Consider the following 16,023-nt stretch of genomic DNA (forward strand, 5'->3'; position numbering starts at 1 on the left):
CTCAGATGAGAGACCTAGATTTGTTTAATGGATATAGAAGAAGTCATCACTATACAGGATAGATATGATTTTAAGCTAAGCAGTATAACTTACTATTTCATTTTTAAAAGATTTATACATACATGTTGGTATATATGAATTAATATTTTGTAGTTATTTTGTCTCTCACTTTTGTTTTTATTTTTTGAAACAGTTCTGGACTCTTTCCTCTCCTTGCAAATGCTGCCATGTCAGTGAAACCAACGTTGTTGAGTTTGTATGAGATATATTATCTGCCTTTGGGTAAAACACTGAAGCCTGGTCTACAAGGATTGCTAACTGGTATTCTTCCTGGTTTAGAGGAAGGATCAGAGTACTATGAGAGGTAAGATACTACTGTTATTGCTGCAGTTAAGTAATCAAAGTCATGAATTTGTCAGCAAACATCCTTAAATCATTAATATTAACATCACAAAAACTGATTATTCTAAACACTTTAGTACCTGACCTGAACATTTTTATAGCAAAAAAAAAATTTTTGTAGTGTATCTAATCTGCATATCACACTGAAAATATAGCTGGATAATAAGAATATAGACTTGGATAGCTGGACTGGGTTCAAATCCTAGTTCAGCAGATACTGTGTGAGCTTAGGAAAACTTTTTCAACATTTCTGAACTTTATTCAGTTTCCTCATCTATTAAAAAAACATACCATTCATTGTGTTACTGTAATATTGAAATTTCTTAGTACAGTGCCTCAGCACTTGTAAGTCACTTAAAAAATTGTGACTCATAATTTAAAATAATAATACAATAGATAGGACTTTTAGATTAATAAAAAGAATGGATGATTGGGCAATGTGCCATCCAGTTTTAAATTGTTAAAAATAGCCTTAACACCAGGTACAGTACTCTTTCAGTAGCTATTGACACAGTACTCTTGCTATTTTAACTCTTCAAAGAAAATGAGTTGGTCTGTTTGGAGCTTATTATTATTTCTTTTGAAGTTAAAAGTGGTATACAATGCTTGATAGCATTAAGTATCTTTAATATCTCTGTTACTGATATTCTTACCAAAAAGGAAATTATGAACTAAGATGTCAGAAATAGAAAATGCCAAACTTTATGAGTAGTCTTAATGATTTATATTTATATAATTTATTTAAACAAGTTACTCTATTTTTTGTATGTTCATCTGCTGCCATAATGATGTAGGAATCTAACCCTGAAAATATTGGATCACTCTTATAAAGTTACTTTGAGAAAAAATTAATTTCCATTTCAGGACAATTTTAGAAACATGATGTGAGCTTATTTTACTTAGTTTATGAATCAGTTTTGTTTTAAATTGTTCTATTCTCTTAAGGGAAACATAGAATTAATATGATTTTGTAACTCTGCTAGTTAAAATTAAAAATTTAACGTGGGGACTTTCCTGATGTTCCAGTGGCTAAGATGCTATGCTCCCAATGCAAGAAGCCTGGGTTTGATCCCTGGTCCAGGAACTAGATCCCACATACTGCAATTAAAACATCCCTCATGCAATCAAATAAATAATAATAAAGTTTTTTAAAAATGTAACATGGAAATTGAATAATGATCTTTATGACTATGATATCTGTATGATTTATCTTGTTATGTGGCTTAGTCCTTTTAGCTTGAAAGCCCTTTGGCTTTTGTAAAAAAAATACCACAGACTGAGAGGAAATTTATTTTCAGAAATTCAAAAATATTCAGAAATGCAAGAATTCAGGAATAAATTCAGAAATTTATTTCTCACTGTTCTTAATTCTGGCCGTCAGAATCAAAGCGGTAGCATGATCGTGTTCTGGTGAGGGCCTTCTGCCTGATTCACAGCCAGTGCCTTTTACCTGTATCCTGACCTTCTGGAAGGGGCTATGGAGCTCTGTTGGAATTTCTTACATGAGAACACTAATCTCATTCATGAAGGTGCCCAAAGCCTCCATCTTCTAATACAGTCACTTTGGGGCATCAAGGTTTTAACGTATAAATATTGAAGGGATGAAAACATTCAGATCATAGCATTATGTTTTGCCAGTTATTCAACACAAAAAGATGTGAAAGCGTGTTCTTTTAATGCATAAGTAGGTTGAGACCAGAAGAGGTTACAGTGTTAGTATTAAATCACATAGCAAGTAAACAGTCGAACTTCATCACATTCTCTTGATTGTGAATCTGTTATACAACAGTGTATTAAATTTTTGTGTATTACTTTGTTTATCTTGAATAATGCATCTTATATTTTGTCATAGCATAATTCATTCAAGTTGTTTTAAATTCAGTCAGTTCAGTTCAGATGCTCACTCATGTCTGACTCTACAACCCTATTGACTGTAGCACACCAGGCTTCCCTGTCCATCACCAACTCCCAGAGCTTATTCAAAGTCATGTCTGTCGAGTCAGTGATACCATCCAACCATCTCATCCTCTGTCCTCCCCTTCTCCTCATGCCTTTCCCAGCATCAGGGTCTTTTCAAAAGAGTCAGTTTTCCATATCAGGTAGCCAAAGTATTGGAGCTTCAGCTTCAGCATCAATCCTTCCAATGAATATTCAGGACTGATTTCCTTTAGAATTGTCTGATTTGATCTCCTTGCAGTCCAAGGGACTCTCAAGAGTCATCTCTAGCACCACAGTTCAAAAGTATCAATTCTTTGGCGCTCAGCTTTCTTTATGGTCCAACTCTCACATCCACACAACTACTGGAAAAACCATAGCTTTGACTAGATGGACCTTTGTCGGCAAAGGAATGTCTGTCTTTTAATATGTTGACTAGGTTGGTCATAGCTTTTCTTCCAAGGAGCAAGCGTCTTTTAATTTCATGGCTGCAGTCACCATCTGCAGTGATTTTGGAGCCCAAGAAAATAAAGTCTGTCAGTGTTTCCATTGTTTCCCCATCTGTTTGTCATGAAGTGATGGGACCGGGTGCCATGATCTTCGTTTTTTGAATGTTGAGTTTTCAGCTAGCTTTTTCACTCTCCTCTTTCACCTTTATCAAGAGGCTCTTTAGTTCCTCTTCACTTTCTGCCATAGGGTGGTGTCCTCTGCATATCTGAAGTTATTGATATTTCTCCCAGCAATCTTGATTTCAGCTTGTGCTTCATCCTGCCTGGCATTTCACATGATGTAAATTATGTAATATGATTTATAAGAAAAGGCATTGTCCTTTAAAATTTTGTAGAAAGTCAACAGAATATATGTTCTTCTATGAAAAAAGTGAAAGTGAAGTCGCTCAGTTCTGTCGGACTCTTTGCGACCCCATGGACTGTAGTCTACGAGGTTCCTTACTATTAACTAAAGTGTATGTGGGTTTAACAGTTCCTTGAGGTAGATGGGACTTGTGGAGGTGTTTTTGTTGTTATCTTTTTTACAGATGAGGAAACTGAACTCAAGAAAGACTAAGTGATTTCACTAAATTACACAGCTAGTCAATGGTGGAACCAGAACTTTTACCCAGCCCTCTGACTCTGACCTGTATGGTTCTTCCCATCCACCCCACTTGTGTCCAGGGCTGAACATACGACTACAGCAAGGATGCTTTCATACATTCTGGGAGAGTAAAATGGTTCATGCTTAACAATGTGAAGCTAAATGTTTGCCTTTTTAAAGCACTTTATTTTGTACCGCAGAACAAACACTTTACTGGAAAAGGTTGCTGCTGCCGTGGACCAGTCAGCCTTCTACAGCGCCCTCTGGGGCAGCCTTCTCACCAGTCCTGCTGTGCGTTTGCCTGGAATCACCTATGTTCTTGCCCACTTGAACCGGAAGCTTTCCATGGAAGATCAGCTTTATATAATTGGCAGTGATATTGAGCTAATGGTAGGTCTACACATGTTTGCTCATTTAACGAATATTTTTTTATAGCCAGATACTGAGAATCATGCCACAAATGATGTTCTTGTTTTCATGAGGCCTATATTTTTCATCAAGGAAACTTAAAGACCAAAATAGTCACCTTATTGATTTGGAAAATTTCAAGTTTTTCTTTTTCATAGAAAAGGGATTGTCATTTATATGTTATCTTCATTATCTACCATTCAAGCAAATAAATGGTCTTTATTACCATGTTGCTAACTGACCAGATCATTGTTTACCATAGCCACATTCATTTTATTATTCTACAGTGAACCTTCTCTTGGATCATAGCTTTCTTCATAGGAAAGACAGATTTTAGACCAAGTAATAGCCAGATTCTGTATGGGATTTGTACAAAAGTAGGTATTACTAAAGCAGACAGTGAAAGATAGTTGGAAAAATTCACATCAATTGCTTGCTTATACTTTTTAATTTAAAAAGTTAAGAACAGAAGGAAACCATTTATGCCTATAGAATGTGTACTCTTAAAATGAACAATGAATGGAAAAACAAAAACTCTAGAGGATCCTTCTGAAAAGTTTCAAAAGAAACTTTGTGATTACTCATCCTTTCCTTTCTCCCCATGTGATTATGAACTGACAGATTTTTATACATATTTTGGTTATATTAAAGTATAATTAGCATACATTGAAATTAATACATCTTATGTGTACAGTTGTATGAATTTGACAAATACATATAGACAAGCAACCAATACTATAAAATCAAGATACAGAGCATTTTCATCACCCCCCAAAATTCTTCTGTGTCCATTTGTAGTCTATCCCATTCCCCTACACCCCCAGGCCCTTGCAAACACTGCTCTGTTTTCTATTCCTCTAGATTGTGGTTTTCACAGAATGTTACATAAGTAGAATCATGCAGTATTAGCGGTTGTCTGGTGTCTTTCATTTTCTATAACACATTTGGGAGTCATCCATGTTTGGCATATGTCAGTATGTATCAGTAGCTCTTATACTGCTATTTAGTATTTTATGAATATAAAACAGTTTGTTCATTCAGTGATTAACAAACATTTGCATTGTTTCCAATTTGGGGCCGTTAAGAATAAAACCGTATGCAGGCCAGGAAGCAACAGTTAGAACTGGACATGGAACAACAGACTGGTTCCAAATAGGAAAAGGAGTACGTCAAGGCTGTATATTGTCACCCTGCTTATTTAACTTATATGCAGAGTACATCATGAGAAATGTTGGGCTGGAAGAAGCACAAGCTGGAATCAAGATTGCCGGGAGAAATATCAATAACCTCAGATATGAAGATGACACCACCCTTATGGCAGAAAGTGAAGAGGAACTAAAAAAACCTCTTGATGAAAGTAAAAGAGAAGAGTGAAAAAGTTGGCTTAAAGCTCAACATTCAGAAAATGAAGATCATGGCATCTGGTCACATCACTCCATGGGAAATAGATGGAGAAACAGTGGAAACAGTGTCAGACTTTATTTTTTGGGGCTCCAAAATCACTGCAGATGGTGATTGCAGCCATGAACTTAAAAGACGCTTACTCCTTGGAAGAAAAGTTATGACCAACCTAGATAACATATTGAAAAGCAGAGACATTACTTTGCCGACTAAGGTCTGTCTAGTCAAGGCTATGGTTTTCCAGTGGTCATGTATGGATGTGAGAGTTGGACTGTGAAGAAGGCTGAGCGCCGAAGAATTGATGCTTTTAAAGTGTGGTGTTGGATAAGACTCTTGAGAGTCCCTTGGACTGCAAGGAGATCCAACCAGTCCATTCTGAAGATCAGCCCTGGGATTTCTTTGGAAGGAATGATGCTAAAGCTGAAACTCCAGTACTTTGGCCACCTTATGCGAAGAGTTGACTCATTGGAAAAGACTCTGATGCTGGGAGGAATTGGAGGCAGGAGAAGAAGGGGATGACGGAGGATGAGATGGCTGGATGGCATCACTGACTCGATGGACGAGAGTCTGAGCGAACTCCGGGAGATGGTGATGGACAGGGAGGCCTGGCATGCTGCGATTCATGGGGTCACAAAGAGTCGGACACGACTGAGCAACTGAACTGAAGAATAAAACTAATAATAAAAACATTTTTATACAGTTATTTGTACAGACATATGTTCTTCTTTTTTCCCCCACTCAGAACTATTTTTTTAAACTTTAAAAGTCAAGACACAACTGAGTGTCTGAGCACATGATAGTTGATTTCCAGTGTTGTGTTCATTTCAAATGTACAGCAAAGTGATTCAGTTATACATATACATGCGTCTATTCTTTTTCAGATTCTTTCCCCATTTAGGTTATTACAGAATGCTGAGTTCCCTGTGCTGTATAATAGGTCCTTGTTGGTTATCTATTTTAAATATAATAGTGTGTATATGTTAATCCAGCCTCCTGATTTATCCCTCCCCACTTTGGTAACCATAAGATTGTTGTGTCTGTGAGTCTGTTTCTGTTTTGTAAATACGTTCATTTGTGTCACGTTTATTGTGCTCCGTTCTGTCACGTGTGCATTTTTCATGTTAAACTGCAAGTACTTAAACTGTTCCACATTCCCTCTAAACTAATTTTCCAAAGTTGGAGTCTAGTCTTTTCCCCCTTAGGCTTTGCATTGATCGAGGCTTTCTTCTCACCATACTTTGTAATGTCTGCTGCTGCTGCTAAGTCGCTTCAGTTGTGCCCGACTCCATGTGACCCCATAGACGGCAGCCCACCAGGCTCCTCCATCCCTAGTATACAGTATTTCTACTTCCCACATCTTTGGTCTGCACAGTTACCTTGCCCTTCCCCCACCACCTAAGAAGATGATCAGATTAACAGGTGAAGTCTACAAGGTGTCTGTGTGTTTTGTGTAGCTTCAGAGTTAGATCGAAATTGCCAAGCACAGATTTAGTCTTGTCATTTTGTTTACACATTGGGGAAAAAGAATTCAGTTTATTAAACATTTCATGTAACTGCACCCAAGTTTTGCCAAGCTGAGAACTTGGACCTTTTCTGTGTAGTCACTTTTTAATTCTAGTTTTCATGACCTGGAGATCAGACTGTTGCTTTCGCATGATATACATAGTGTCTCATGACTGGAGTTTGCTTTGTTTTATAGTATCTGTACTCCTTGTATTTTTCAAGAGCTATTTTGTAAACAGACAATGTATTTCTCCATTGAAAACACAATTAAAAAACAGCAAAAAAATAAAAAATAAAAGAGTCTGCATAAGTGGTGTCATATGATACTGGTCTTCGACTTGCTCCGCTTAGTGTGGTAATCCCTGGGTCAGTGCGTGTTGCCACAGGTGTCATCATTCCATTCTTTCTTTCTGGCTGAGTAGTGTTTCTTTATGTATAGATGTACCACATCTTTAAACAGACGCTTTTCTTGAGAAAATACTTAGGAATGGAATTCTTGGTTCATATGGTAAAAATGTTTACCTTTTTAAAATAACATTGAGGTATAATTCACATGCTCTGAAATTTATCCTTTTGCGTTGTATAATTCAATGGTTTTCAGTGTATTTACAAAGTTGTAAATACCACCTATCACCATTATCTAATTTGAGAACATTTTCATCACCCCAGAAAGAAACCCCATCTATACCCATTAATCTAATTATCACCATTATCTAATTTGAGAACATTTGCATCATCCCAGAAAGAAACCCCATCTATACGCATTGATCACATGACATTTTCTCTTCACTCCTGTCTCTAGCAGCCACTGATCTATTTTCTGTTTCTATAGATTTGCTTAGTTTGCACATTTTGGATATTAAATTCTTATCATACATGTGATGTCAAAATGTTTTCTCCCATTCTGTGAATTGTCTTCTCACTTTCTTGATAGTGTGCTTTAAAGCACAGAAATTTTAATTTTGATCATATCCAATTTACCCATTTTCTTTTTTTGTCATTTGTTGCAGGTAGATATATCTAAGAAATTGTGTCCAAGATCAGATTTACTTCTTTATTTTCTTCTAATATGATTTTTTATAAGACACTACCAAACTGTCTTCCAATGTATTATTACATTTCCTTTTAATAACTTAACGGAAGTGTTAAAGAAACCATGGTTTAAGTTTTCTTTCAAAAACAAGTGTCATAACTGGAAAATAATTTGCAGTACTTCACAGAGGACTAACCTCCTTATTATTCAAAAAGCTACATAAATTAATAAGTAAATGTTAACAATCAAGTAGAACAATGGATTTGAACAGAATCTTAACCTAAGGAAATAAAAATAATTCAAAGATATTAAAAAAATTCTCAACATTATTTATAATAAGAGAAGCAAGAGTTTAAACTGTATCAAGATACCCTTTTTCAAGTATTAGATCCGCAAAAACAAAAAATGTGCAGGTAAACACAAGAGAGCAAATTGTCATACACTGCTGGTGAGAATATAAATATGCAAAACCTCAAGAGAAAACATTACTTTATTTAAATTGTAACAGCGTATATTCCAAGATATGGCAATTCTGCTTTGAAAGATTTGTCCTACAGGTATGCTTGTACATTATATGTCTGTTGCAACATAATTTACAATAGTAAATGATATAAACAGTATAAATGTCCATCATTAGGAGCCTAGTTAAATTAGGATTAATCTATGAAAGGAAATATTTCTCTAGCTATAAAAACTGAAACTCTTTGTGGTGTTAAGGAAAGCACTTCAGAATGTGCTGTTAAATGAAAAAGGCAGACTTTGTGATATATACATGCATGTTTTTTATTTACTTATAATATGCAGAAAATATTCACTGGTAGTCTTGATTGCTTGCACAAAGAAAACTGGGTAATTGAAAATAGAGATGGGAGAGAACTTTTGGCTGTGTACTCTTCAGTTATTCTTAATTTTGAACTATTATAATATGTTTACCTATGCAAAGCAATGTCAGTATGTATAATTAGTGGTTTAAAAAAATTTGAAAACGTATTTTTATTTTTTAGGGAAAATTGAAACATTGTCACGTTTTCATGGTAACTATTTCCCAGGGTAATACACGATAAATACTAAGGCTCTCTTATTTTAGGTAGAAGCAGTAAGTACTTCGGTGCAGGATTCAAGTGTGCTCGTCCAGAGAAGCACGCTGGACCTCATACTCTTCTGCTTTCCATTCCACATGAGTCAGGTAAAGCATCAATGCCAGTTCCAATATAAGGCATTCTTTGGAAAGTCAGATTCCTGATCTGTTGTTATTTTTCAAATTATATTTAAGTTGGATTCTCTTGTTTTATCAACCAGCAAGTACATAGAAAACATAGTTCCTTTTTAAGGAATGGACTTTCTGAAATTTGGGGGGAAACAAGATTTATTGATTTGGGTAAAAATATGGAAAGTGAAATAGATTATTTCATACCTTAAAAAAAAAGTTCTAACCTATCAAAAGCAAGAGGTACTATATTCATTGCTAGCTGTGAGTGAGCCACAGCTCACTCTTGAGACCTTCTGCCCAGCTGTTATTTTTTGTCTTAATGTAATTTTTCCTTGGTTTGGTGATTGTGGGGATGTGTGTCAGACCATTAGCAGAGTTGGCTATAATTTGAAAGCTAAATATCTAGTTGCTCTGACATTCTCTAGTACAGGTGAACCTTGAACAAGTGTTTGAACTTCACGAGTCCACTTATTCACAAATTCTGTCCAGTAGTAAGTACTGTAGTACTACGGGATCCGTGGTGGTTTGAATCCAGGAATGTGAAGCTGCATATATGGTGGTCCAACTAAAATTATCCTTGAATTTTTTCAATTAGCTGTCAGTTCCCCTTAACCTCCTTGTTGTTCATGGGTCACCTGTACTTTCATGATAGATGAGAACAACTCACTTAAATCATAAATGAAGCTAGAACTTAATTGAATCAGTATCCTGATTTTTAAGGAAGTCATCTAAATTATTTTGAGTTGTAAACTCGGATGAATGAGTTTGAACACCAATGTGTAAGTATTCAGAATGGTGGTGCTACGTGCCTAACAAATGTAATAAGAAAAGAAGAAGTTATACCTTGGAAAAGTAAGTTTATTTCGCAAACATCATTAGCAGAAAAGGCCATTCATTATTTGGGGTTTTGTAAGAGCTGTGGTTAATGGATAACTAGTGCATTTTCTGGTTGGCCATGCTCAAATTTTTCCTTATTACTTTATTCAGTTTGAAATTGAGTTGTTAATAATTGAAGAGTTTTACACTTTATTGCCTATACCGCTCCTAGTAGTAGGAACAGTATGTTACAGGGGTAAGACATAAACTACCCCTAGTTTCTATTTTAAGACTTACCATCCTTAAACCAGGGGCCTTTGTTCTGCCTCTGACTTTTCACTGAAACACCTGCTGGGACATATCAGTATCATCTAAACTTACACTGTAGAGATGGGCAAGCCGCTCACAAGGTAAAAATGATTTTCTACTTTTTAAAATGCTCATAAAAGAAAACAAGGAAGAATATGACAAAGAAACATGTGGCTCAAAAGCGTAAAATGTTTATTATCTGGCCCTTTGTTGAAAAAGGTCACTAACCTTTACTCTTAAGCATTCCCATTGCTTTCTTCCCTTTCAAACATTTAGCCATCTTAGTCCTTCCGTATACTGATAGAGGGTTGAGCAAGACCTGAAGAATTAAGTCATGGTAGAGTTCACTTGAGAAGAACGTGTAATCTCAGTGGACTAATATTTCTCAACCTTTTTCCAACATGAGCTTCCTTCAGAACTTGCTTACTCTACCACTTCTGTATCCCTGCCAGCCAAGAAGATTTTCTTCTGGCTTCCTTCTGTATAATTGGTATTATGAAAACAATAGCTATGTTGAATATGTTTCTTAAAAAGTACATACTCTACTCAGACCCAATTCTCTCTCCCCCATTACCATACCATGTTATTAGGTTACCCAAGAAAAAGGACCAAAGGATCATGACAAAGTAATCTTTCTTCCCCACTTCCCTCCTTTCCATGTCTTGCCTATAATAAACTCATAACCAGTATCAGTTGTATTTGTAGTTGAAGAGAGCCTTCATTACCTTACCCCAAAAAGAGTGCTGTTAGGGGTGTTAGCACTTGTCAAGTTTGTTAGACTGTTTTTGCTCTTTTTTTTATGAAAAGTTCCCCTGTGGCTCTAGCAGTAAAGAACCTGCTTGCTGGTGCAGGAGATGTGAGAGAGGCGGATTCAATCCCTGGGTCAGGAAGATCCCCTGGAGGAGGGCAGGCTACCCACTCCAGCGTTCTTGTCTGGAGAATTCCATGAACAGAGAAGCCATGGTGGGCTAAGGTCCATAGGTTGCGAAGAGTCAGACACAGTGAAGTGACTTAGCATGACCCTAATGTCTAGAAGTTACACCTTTAATTGAGATTGTAGCAGAATTTTTTTTTCCATGTTAGAAATATGTGGTGATGTCAGTAGTAATCAACTAGTGACTTCTTTGTTTCTCAAGGATGTTTTTCCTCTCAAAATAAGATTGGAAGACATTCAGGATCTTGTGACAATATCTATAATGTATATATCTGAGATTAAATAGATTAGCAGTTCTTTGGTTTCATGGCCCCATTACACTCTTTAAAAATATTGAGAATCCTAAAAATTCTTTTGCTTATATAGGTTAGATCTATATATGTTTATCATATTAGAAATTTAAACTGATTAATATAAAATATTTAAATATTAAATATTGAAATTTAAACTCACTTAAAAATAATAACAAGATTATCACATTATAACAAATAGTATTAAAGTATCTTCTAACACATTAAAAAATTATTACGTTAGCACTGCTTATGTTTTTGTAAATCTCTTTAGTGTCTGGTCTAACAGAAAGCAGAATGCTGGTATCTACTTTGACATTCACTCTGTTGTGTGTTTTGTTTTTTTTTTAATTAAAGTATCTGAATTAAGTTAGAGCTCATACAGATACTAGTTGGAAAAGGAGAGTACTTTAAGTATATTCTTCTTTGGTGCTTTCCAAAACTTGACAAGCTATAGTTTTTTTAAAAAAATTAGTTGTAATATGAAGTAAAAAACCGTATCAGTGAACTTTTCATAGTCTGTTTGATTAAAATCCACTGGTCTTACACTTTGAATAGATCTTGTACCATATATGCATTTGTAACATCACAGTTGGCTGTTTGGAAAGTGTTGTCTTATTCAACTTTTTGTGTCTCCCAAGTGCTCACACTTGGGCTTCCCTGGTAGCTCAGTTGGTAAAAAAATCTGCCTGCAGTGCAGGAGACCCAGGTTTGATCCCTGGATTGGGAAGATCCCCTGGAAAAGGAAATGGCAACCCATTCCAGTATTCATGCTTGGAAAATCCTATTGACAGAGGAGCCTGGTGGACTACAGTCCATAAGAGTTGAACATGACTTAGTGACTAAACCACCAAATGCTCACACAGCAATAAATGATCACATTTACTAGCGTGACCACTGATCTCATCAGTAAATTTGTTAGTTATTGGAAGCTTTCAAATCAGTTCACTTCAGTATAATTTCAATCCAAATACAGATTTTCCAAAATCTAATTTTCTCTTGGAAGCTAAGATTTTATTATTTGTAACAATGAATATTGTTTTCCTTGAAGTGATAGGCTCACTTTGTTTTTGAGAAAGCCTCTGCCAAGTGTCCAAGCCTGAATAATCATAGATCGTGTCAGTCATTCCTTCAGGTGAAAGTGGAACCACAAAAGCTGGTAGTTCCCCTCACAGTTCACACAGTCCCAGAAGTGTTTTTCCCTGAGACATCCATCATGCTTCAGTTTCCAGGAGTGCTTTATGTATACTCCTGCCATTGCACAGAATATTGCGGAACACAACATGTACTTGAGTCAAATATTTAATGCAATAAATGTTTGCTGTTTAATCAGCAGCATTCTTAAGTGAAACTGACTTCTTTTTAAATTTTTACTGAAAATACGTGACAGTAAAAAATACAAGGACTGAAAGTACAGTGGCTGCCACTGCTGGCCCTGTTTCTGTTGGTGCTAAGATGTGAGCAGCTTTACCCACTATTGCATGAACAGAGCAAATGTTAACACGCACAAAAGGCAGATACCGACTTGGTATTGTGTTATAAATATTTTCTTTACCTTGTGAGCCTCCCGAAAGGGTCTTAGAGATCTCCAGGAGTCTGGGGACCACCATTTGAGAAGTGCTTAGATTAATAGAAGATATCTGTGTTCAGATGAGTAACAGTATTCTGGCAGCTCTTGATCTGTGTTCTTTAACACGTCAGTTATTTCTCTAAGATTCCTTTAAAATAAGTAAGCTGGGTCAATCCCTTTCTACTAATGTCTGTCAAAAAGCATGGTGTAGTAAAAAGTTGCCAAGTCTGATTAAGGAGAGGTGCATCCTCAAGCAGCTGGGACACTAACCAGGCATTTAAGTGCTTTGGCCCTGTGAGGGGCTCTGGTCCTTAATTCTAAAGTGGTTGTGAGACTAGTAGATTTCTCCCTTACCTTGTAATGCTCGCATTCCAAAATTCTAAAGCGACTACCTGGTGATATTCTTAAAATTGACAGCAATTTAGTTAGCTGCTTTCTTTTTCTCTTTTAACTTTAACCCTTTTAGCTAAAACCAGATCTCCTTTAGTAAATCATATTTTATAACATCCAATTAAGGCTATTAGGAAAGAGGAAAAAAAAATGAACTATTTCTCTTTAAAAGACCTGGAGTAAGATGAAAAAAATTGATTTGTTAAAGCTGGGTGATGGGTTCAAAAAGAGCTCATTATATTGTTTTCTGTATTTTTCTATGTTTGAAATACTACAGGTCAAAAATTTTAAAAAGAACAAGAAATGCAAAACTTAGAATTGATTAAAACAGTGAACTTCTAAAGAGTGTGTAGTCAGTGTTGATACCACTGAAGACAGTCTTCTCTTGTGTCTATCCCTTCCTCCTCCATTTCCTCGGTTTTTTGTCTGATTTTGCTACTGTTGGATAGGATAAAGAACTTTAAAATGGAGGTTAAAATAATTCAGTTATAGTTTTAGCTATGCAACTAAATAACTGTTACCCACCTTTTCTTATTGTTTCCTAATCTGTAAAATATAAGTAATAATTCCTCTGTTTGGAAGATCACATGAGATAATGTATGAAAGTACCTCATAAGCCCTAAAGTTCTGAACATATTGTGAAGTTTTATTTTTTTTTAAGAGGAAAAAAATGTGATATGTTTTTATATGTGATTAAGTACAACCACATTCCCAACTGTTGCAGGCCACTCGACCAGATATGATCCGGATCTTGTCAGCGGCGCTGCACGTAGTCCTGAGGAGGGATATGTCCCTGAACCGAAGACTTTATGCCTGGCTTCTTGGTAGGTGTTTGATGTGCGTGGTCTTATCTGGGAAAAGGATGAAGGGAAATTTTCCATACATAAGTATTATCAAGTTTACGTATGTCCTGAATGAAGAGAGTAAAATTTACTTAAATAGACAACAGTAAACAAACAAACAAACAAAAAAACAGTATCAGTGTATGATATGAAGAAATCTCAAAAGCTTCTTAGTTGAAAAAGCTATTTCAATCTATGGATCATGTTCCCTTTGCCAAGATTTTTTTTCCTCCGTATAAATTGAAGCTGTTATACTATTAAGTATGTAGACAAAGAAGAATAAATTCATAATCAGAATTGTGACATAATATCCAAAACTTGAATCAGGACTTGCACTATTGTCCCACAAGGTACCTTGTCCCACTCAGGCAGTAAGTTACTGTGGACACTTTGTTTTTCCGTACTTTTTGTGAATGTTTGGCCTGTCTTTACGACTCTACTGCCCAGAGTGAGAAGACACAATACAACTTATTTTGAATTTTCTGAATCTTCAGTTATTTCATTGTTCGAAAAAAACAAGATAATTCTGAAAGTATACTATGATACTCACTTATGTATTGAATTGGTTTCCCTTTATTAAACTATCTAAAATGATCTCTCTTGCTGACATTGATTGGGCTACTAATTGGTAAGTGTTTAGTGCTGTTTCTGATATATTTGCTGTTTTGGTATTTAGTGAACAGCAGTTTTAAGAATTCAGTTTGAACTTATTTTACACTTTGTTTCCATGGAGGTTTTGATAACAACGGTGCTATCATAGGACCCAGAAGCACAAGACACAGTAATCCTGAAGAACATGCCACTTACTATTTTACTGCCTTTTCAAAAGACTTGTTGGTTCAGGTAATGGAGCTTTCTTTTCTTGTTATTCTGTGACCACTGTAGTTACTCAATAAGTAATCTGTATGTCAAAGTCCCGCCTTCAGTGAATTAATGTACAGTTGAAGGGGTGGAGATGAGACTCACAGACCTCCTAAGAATGACGGTAGCAAGCCAATGACTGCAGTAAAATGAATAAGTTATGGTAAGCTCGACTCACTCCTGTGTGAGTCCTGAGATCTTTTTTTCATTTACTTGGTTTTCCTGACTTCATTATAACATAATTGCAGCCTCTCACCTGTCTGCCCCGGTAAAAGTTGGAACTCTTCCAAAAATAAGTGAGCGCCTATGTTACTTACTCTGAAATTCCAGGGAAATTTGGGTCGAAACAGGAATCTCCATGTGGAACAACTACTATTATGATGGAAATGTTACAATGATCCATAGGTTTATTTCACATTGTTTTTTACTTCAATTATGTTTATTCAAGATATCTCCAAATAAACTGAGGAAATACATGGTATCTGAAATATTTTGAAATGAGTGAGGTTATAAGAATACAGTTTTGAGTTATTGAAGGGAAAATAATGGTGTAATAGCGATATTACCATGATAACAGGCAGAATTTAGGGCATGTTGACTGTCAAGAGAAATGATTTTATCTTTTAGGAAATCAAATTCATAAATTTATTTTTTCTAAATTTTCTTTAATTTTTCCACCTTTTTTCTAGAGACAATGTAAAGCACTTTCTTTCAAGACAAATGAATATAATTATTTTCCCCCCAGCCAAGGAAAAAAGCCAGCTTTGGCAAAAGAGCTTCAGAAAAACAATAGGAGATGTAAATCTCTGTTTATATATGGTTGTATGTAAAAAAAATTTTTTTGTTGTTTAAGAAAAAAGCCTTTAAATCTGTTTACTTAAATGACTAATATACTTTTTCTTTTTTGAAGGCAATGGTGGGAATCTTACAAGTGAATTTATTTGGAGAAGAGAGCACTTTAATGCAGGATTTAAAACCCTTTCGTATTTTAATCAGTTTACTGGACAAACCTGAGCTAGGTAATATA

General features: G+C 35.6%; 1 protein-coding gene and 1 long non-coding RNA gene across 12 annotated transcripts in view; one reads left to right on the forward strand and one right to left on the reverse strand.

Moving 5' to 3' along the window:
- Positions 1–16,023, forward strand: part of DOP1A (DOP1 leucine zipper like protein A) — a 115,038-nt gene that overhangs the window by 42,853 nt on the left and 56,162 nt on the right. For all 11 annotated transcript variants that reach the window (XM_027972311.3, XM_015097311.4, XM_042253174.2 and 8 more), the window contains 6 exons: positions 194–364; positions 3,630–3,819; positions 8,862–8,960; positions 14,018–14,117; positions 14,869–14,978; positions 15,907–16,015. In XM_027972311.3, coding sequence (XP_027828112.2) covers positions 194–364; positions 3,630–3,819; positions 8,862–8,960; positions 14,018–14,117; positions 14,869–14,978; positions 15,907–16,015 — 779 coding nt within the window. The remainder of the gene's footprint in view (positions 1–193; positions 365–3,629; positions 3,820–8,861; positions 8,961–14,017; positions 14,118–14,868; positions 14,979–15,906; positions 16,016–16,023) is intronic.
- The window catches only part of LOC132660227 (uncharacterized), a 36,883-nt gene continuing 22,589 nt past the window's right edge, over positions 1,730–16,023 (reverse strand). Inside the window, exon 2 of the long non-coding RNA XR_009601590.1 lies at positions 1,730–14,144. This is a non-coding gene — a long non-coding RNA (uncharacterized LOC132660227). The remainder of the gene's footprint in view (positions 14,145–16,023) is intronic.

This window comes from Ovis aries, chromosome 8, assembly GCF_016772045.2.
Source record: "Ovis aries strain OAR_USU_Benz2616 breed Rambouillet chromosome 8, ARS-UI_Ramb_v3.0, whole genome shotgun sequence".
Taxonomy (NCBI): domain Eukaryota; kingdom Metazoa; phylum Chordata; class Mammalia; order Artiodactyla; family Bovidae; genus Ovis; species Ovis aries.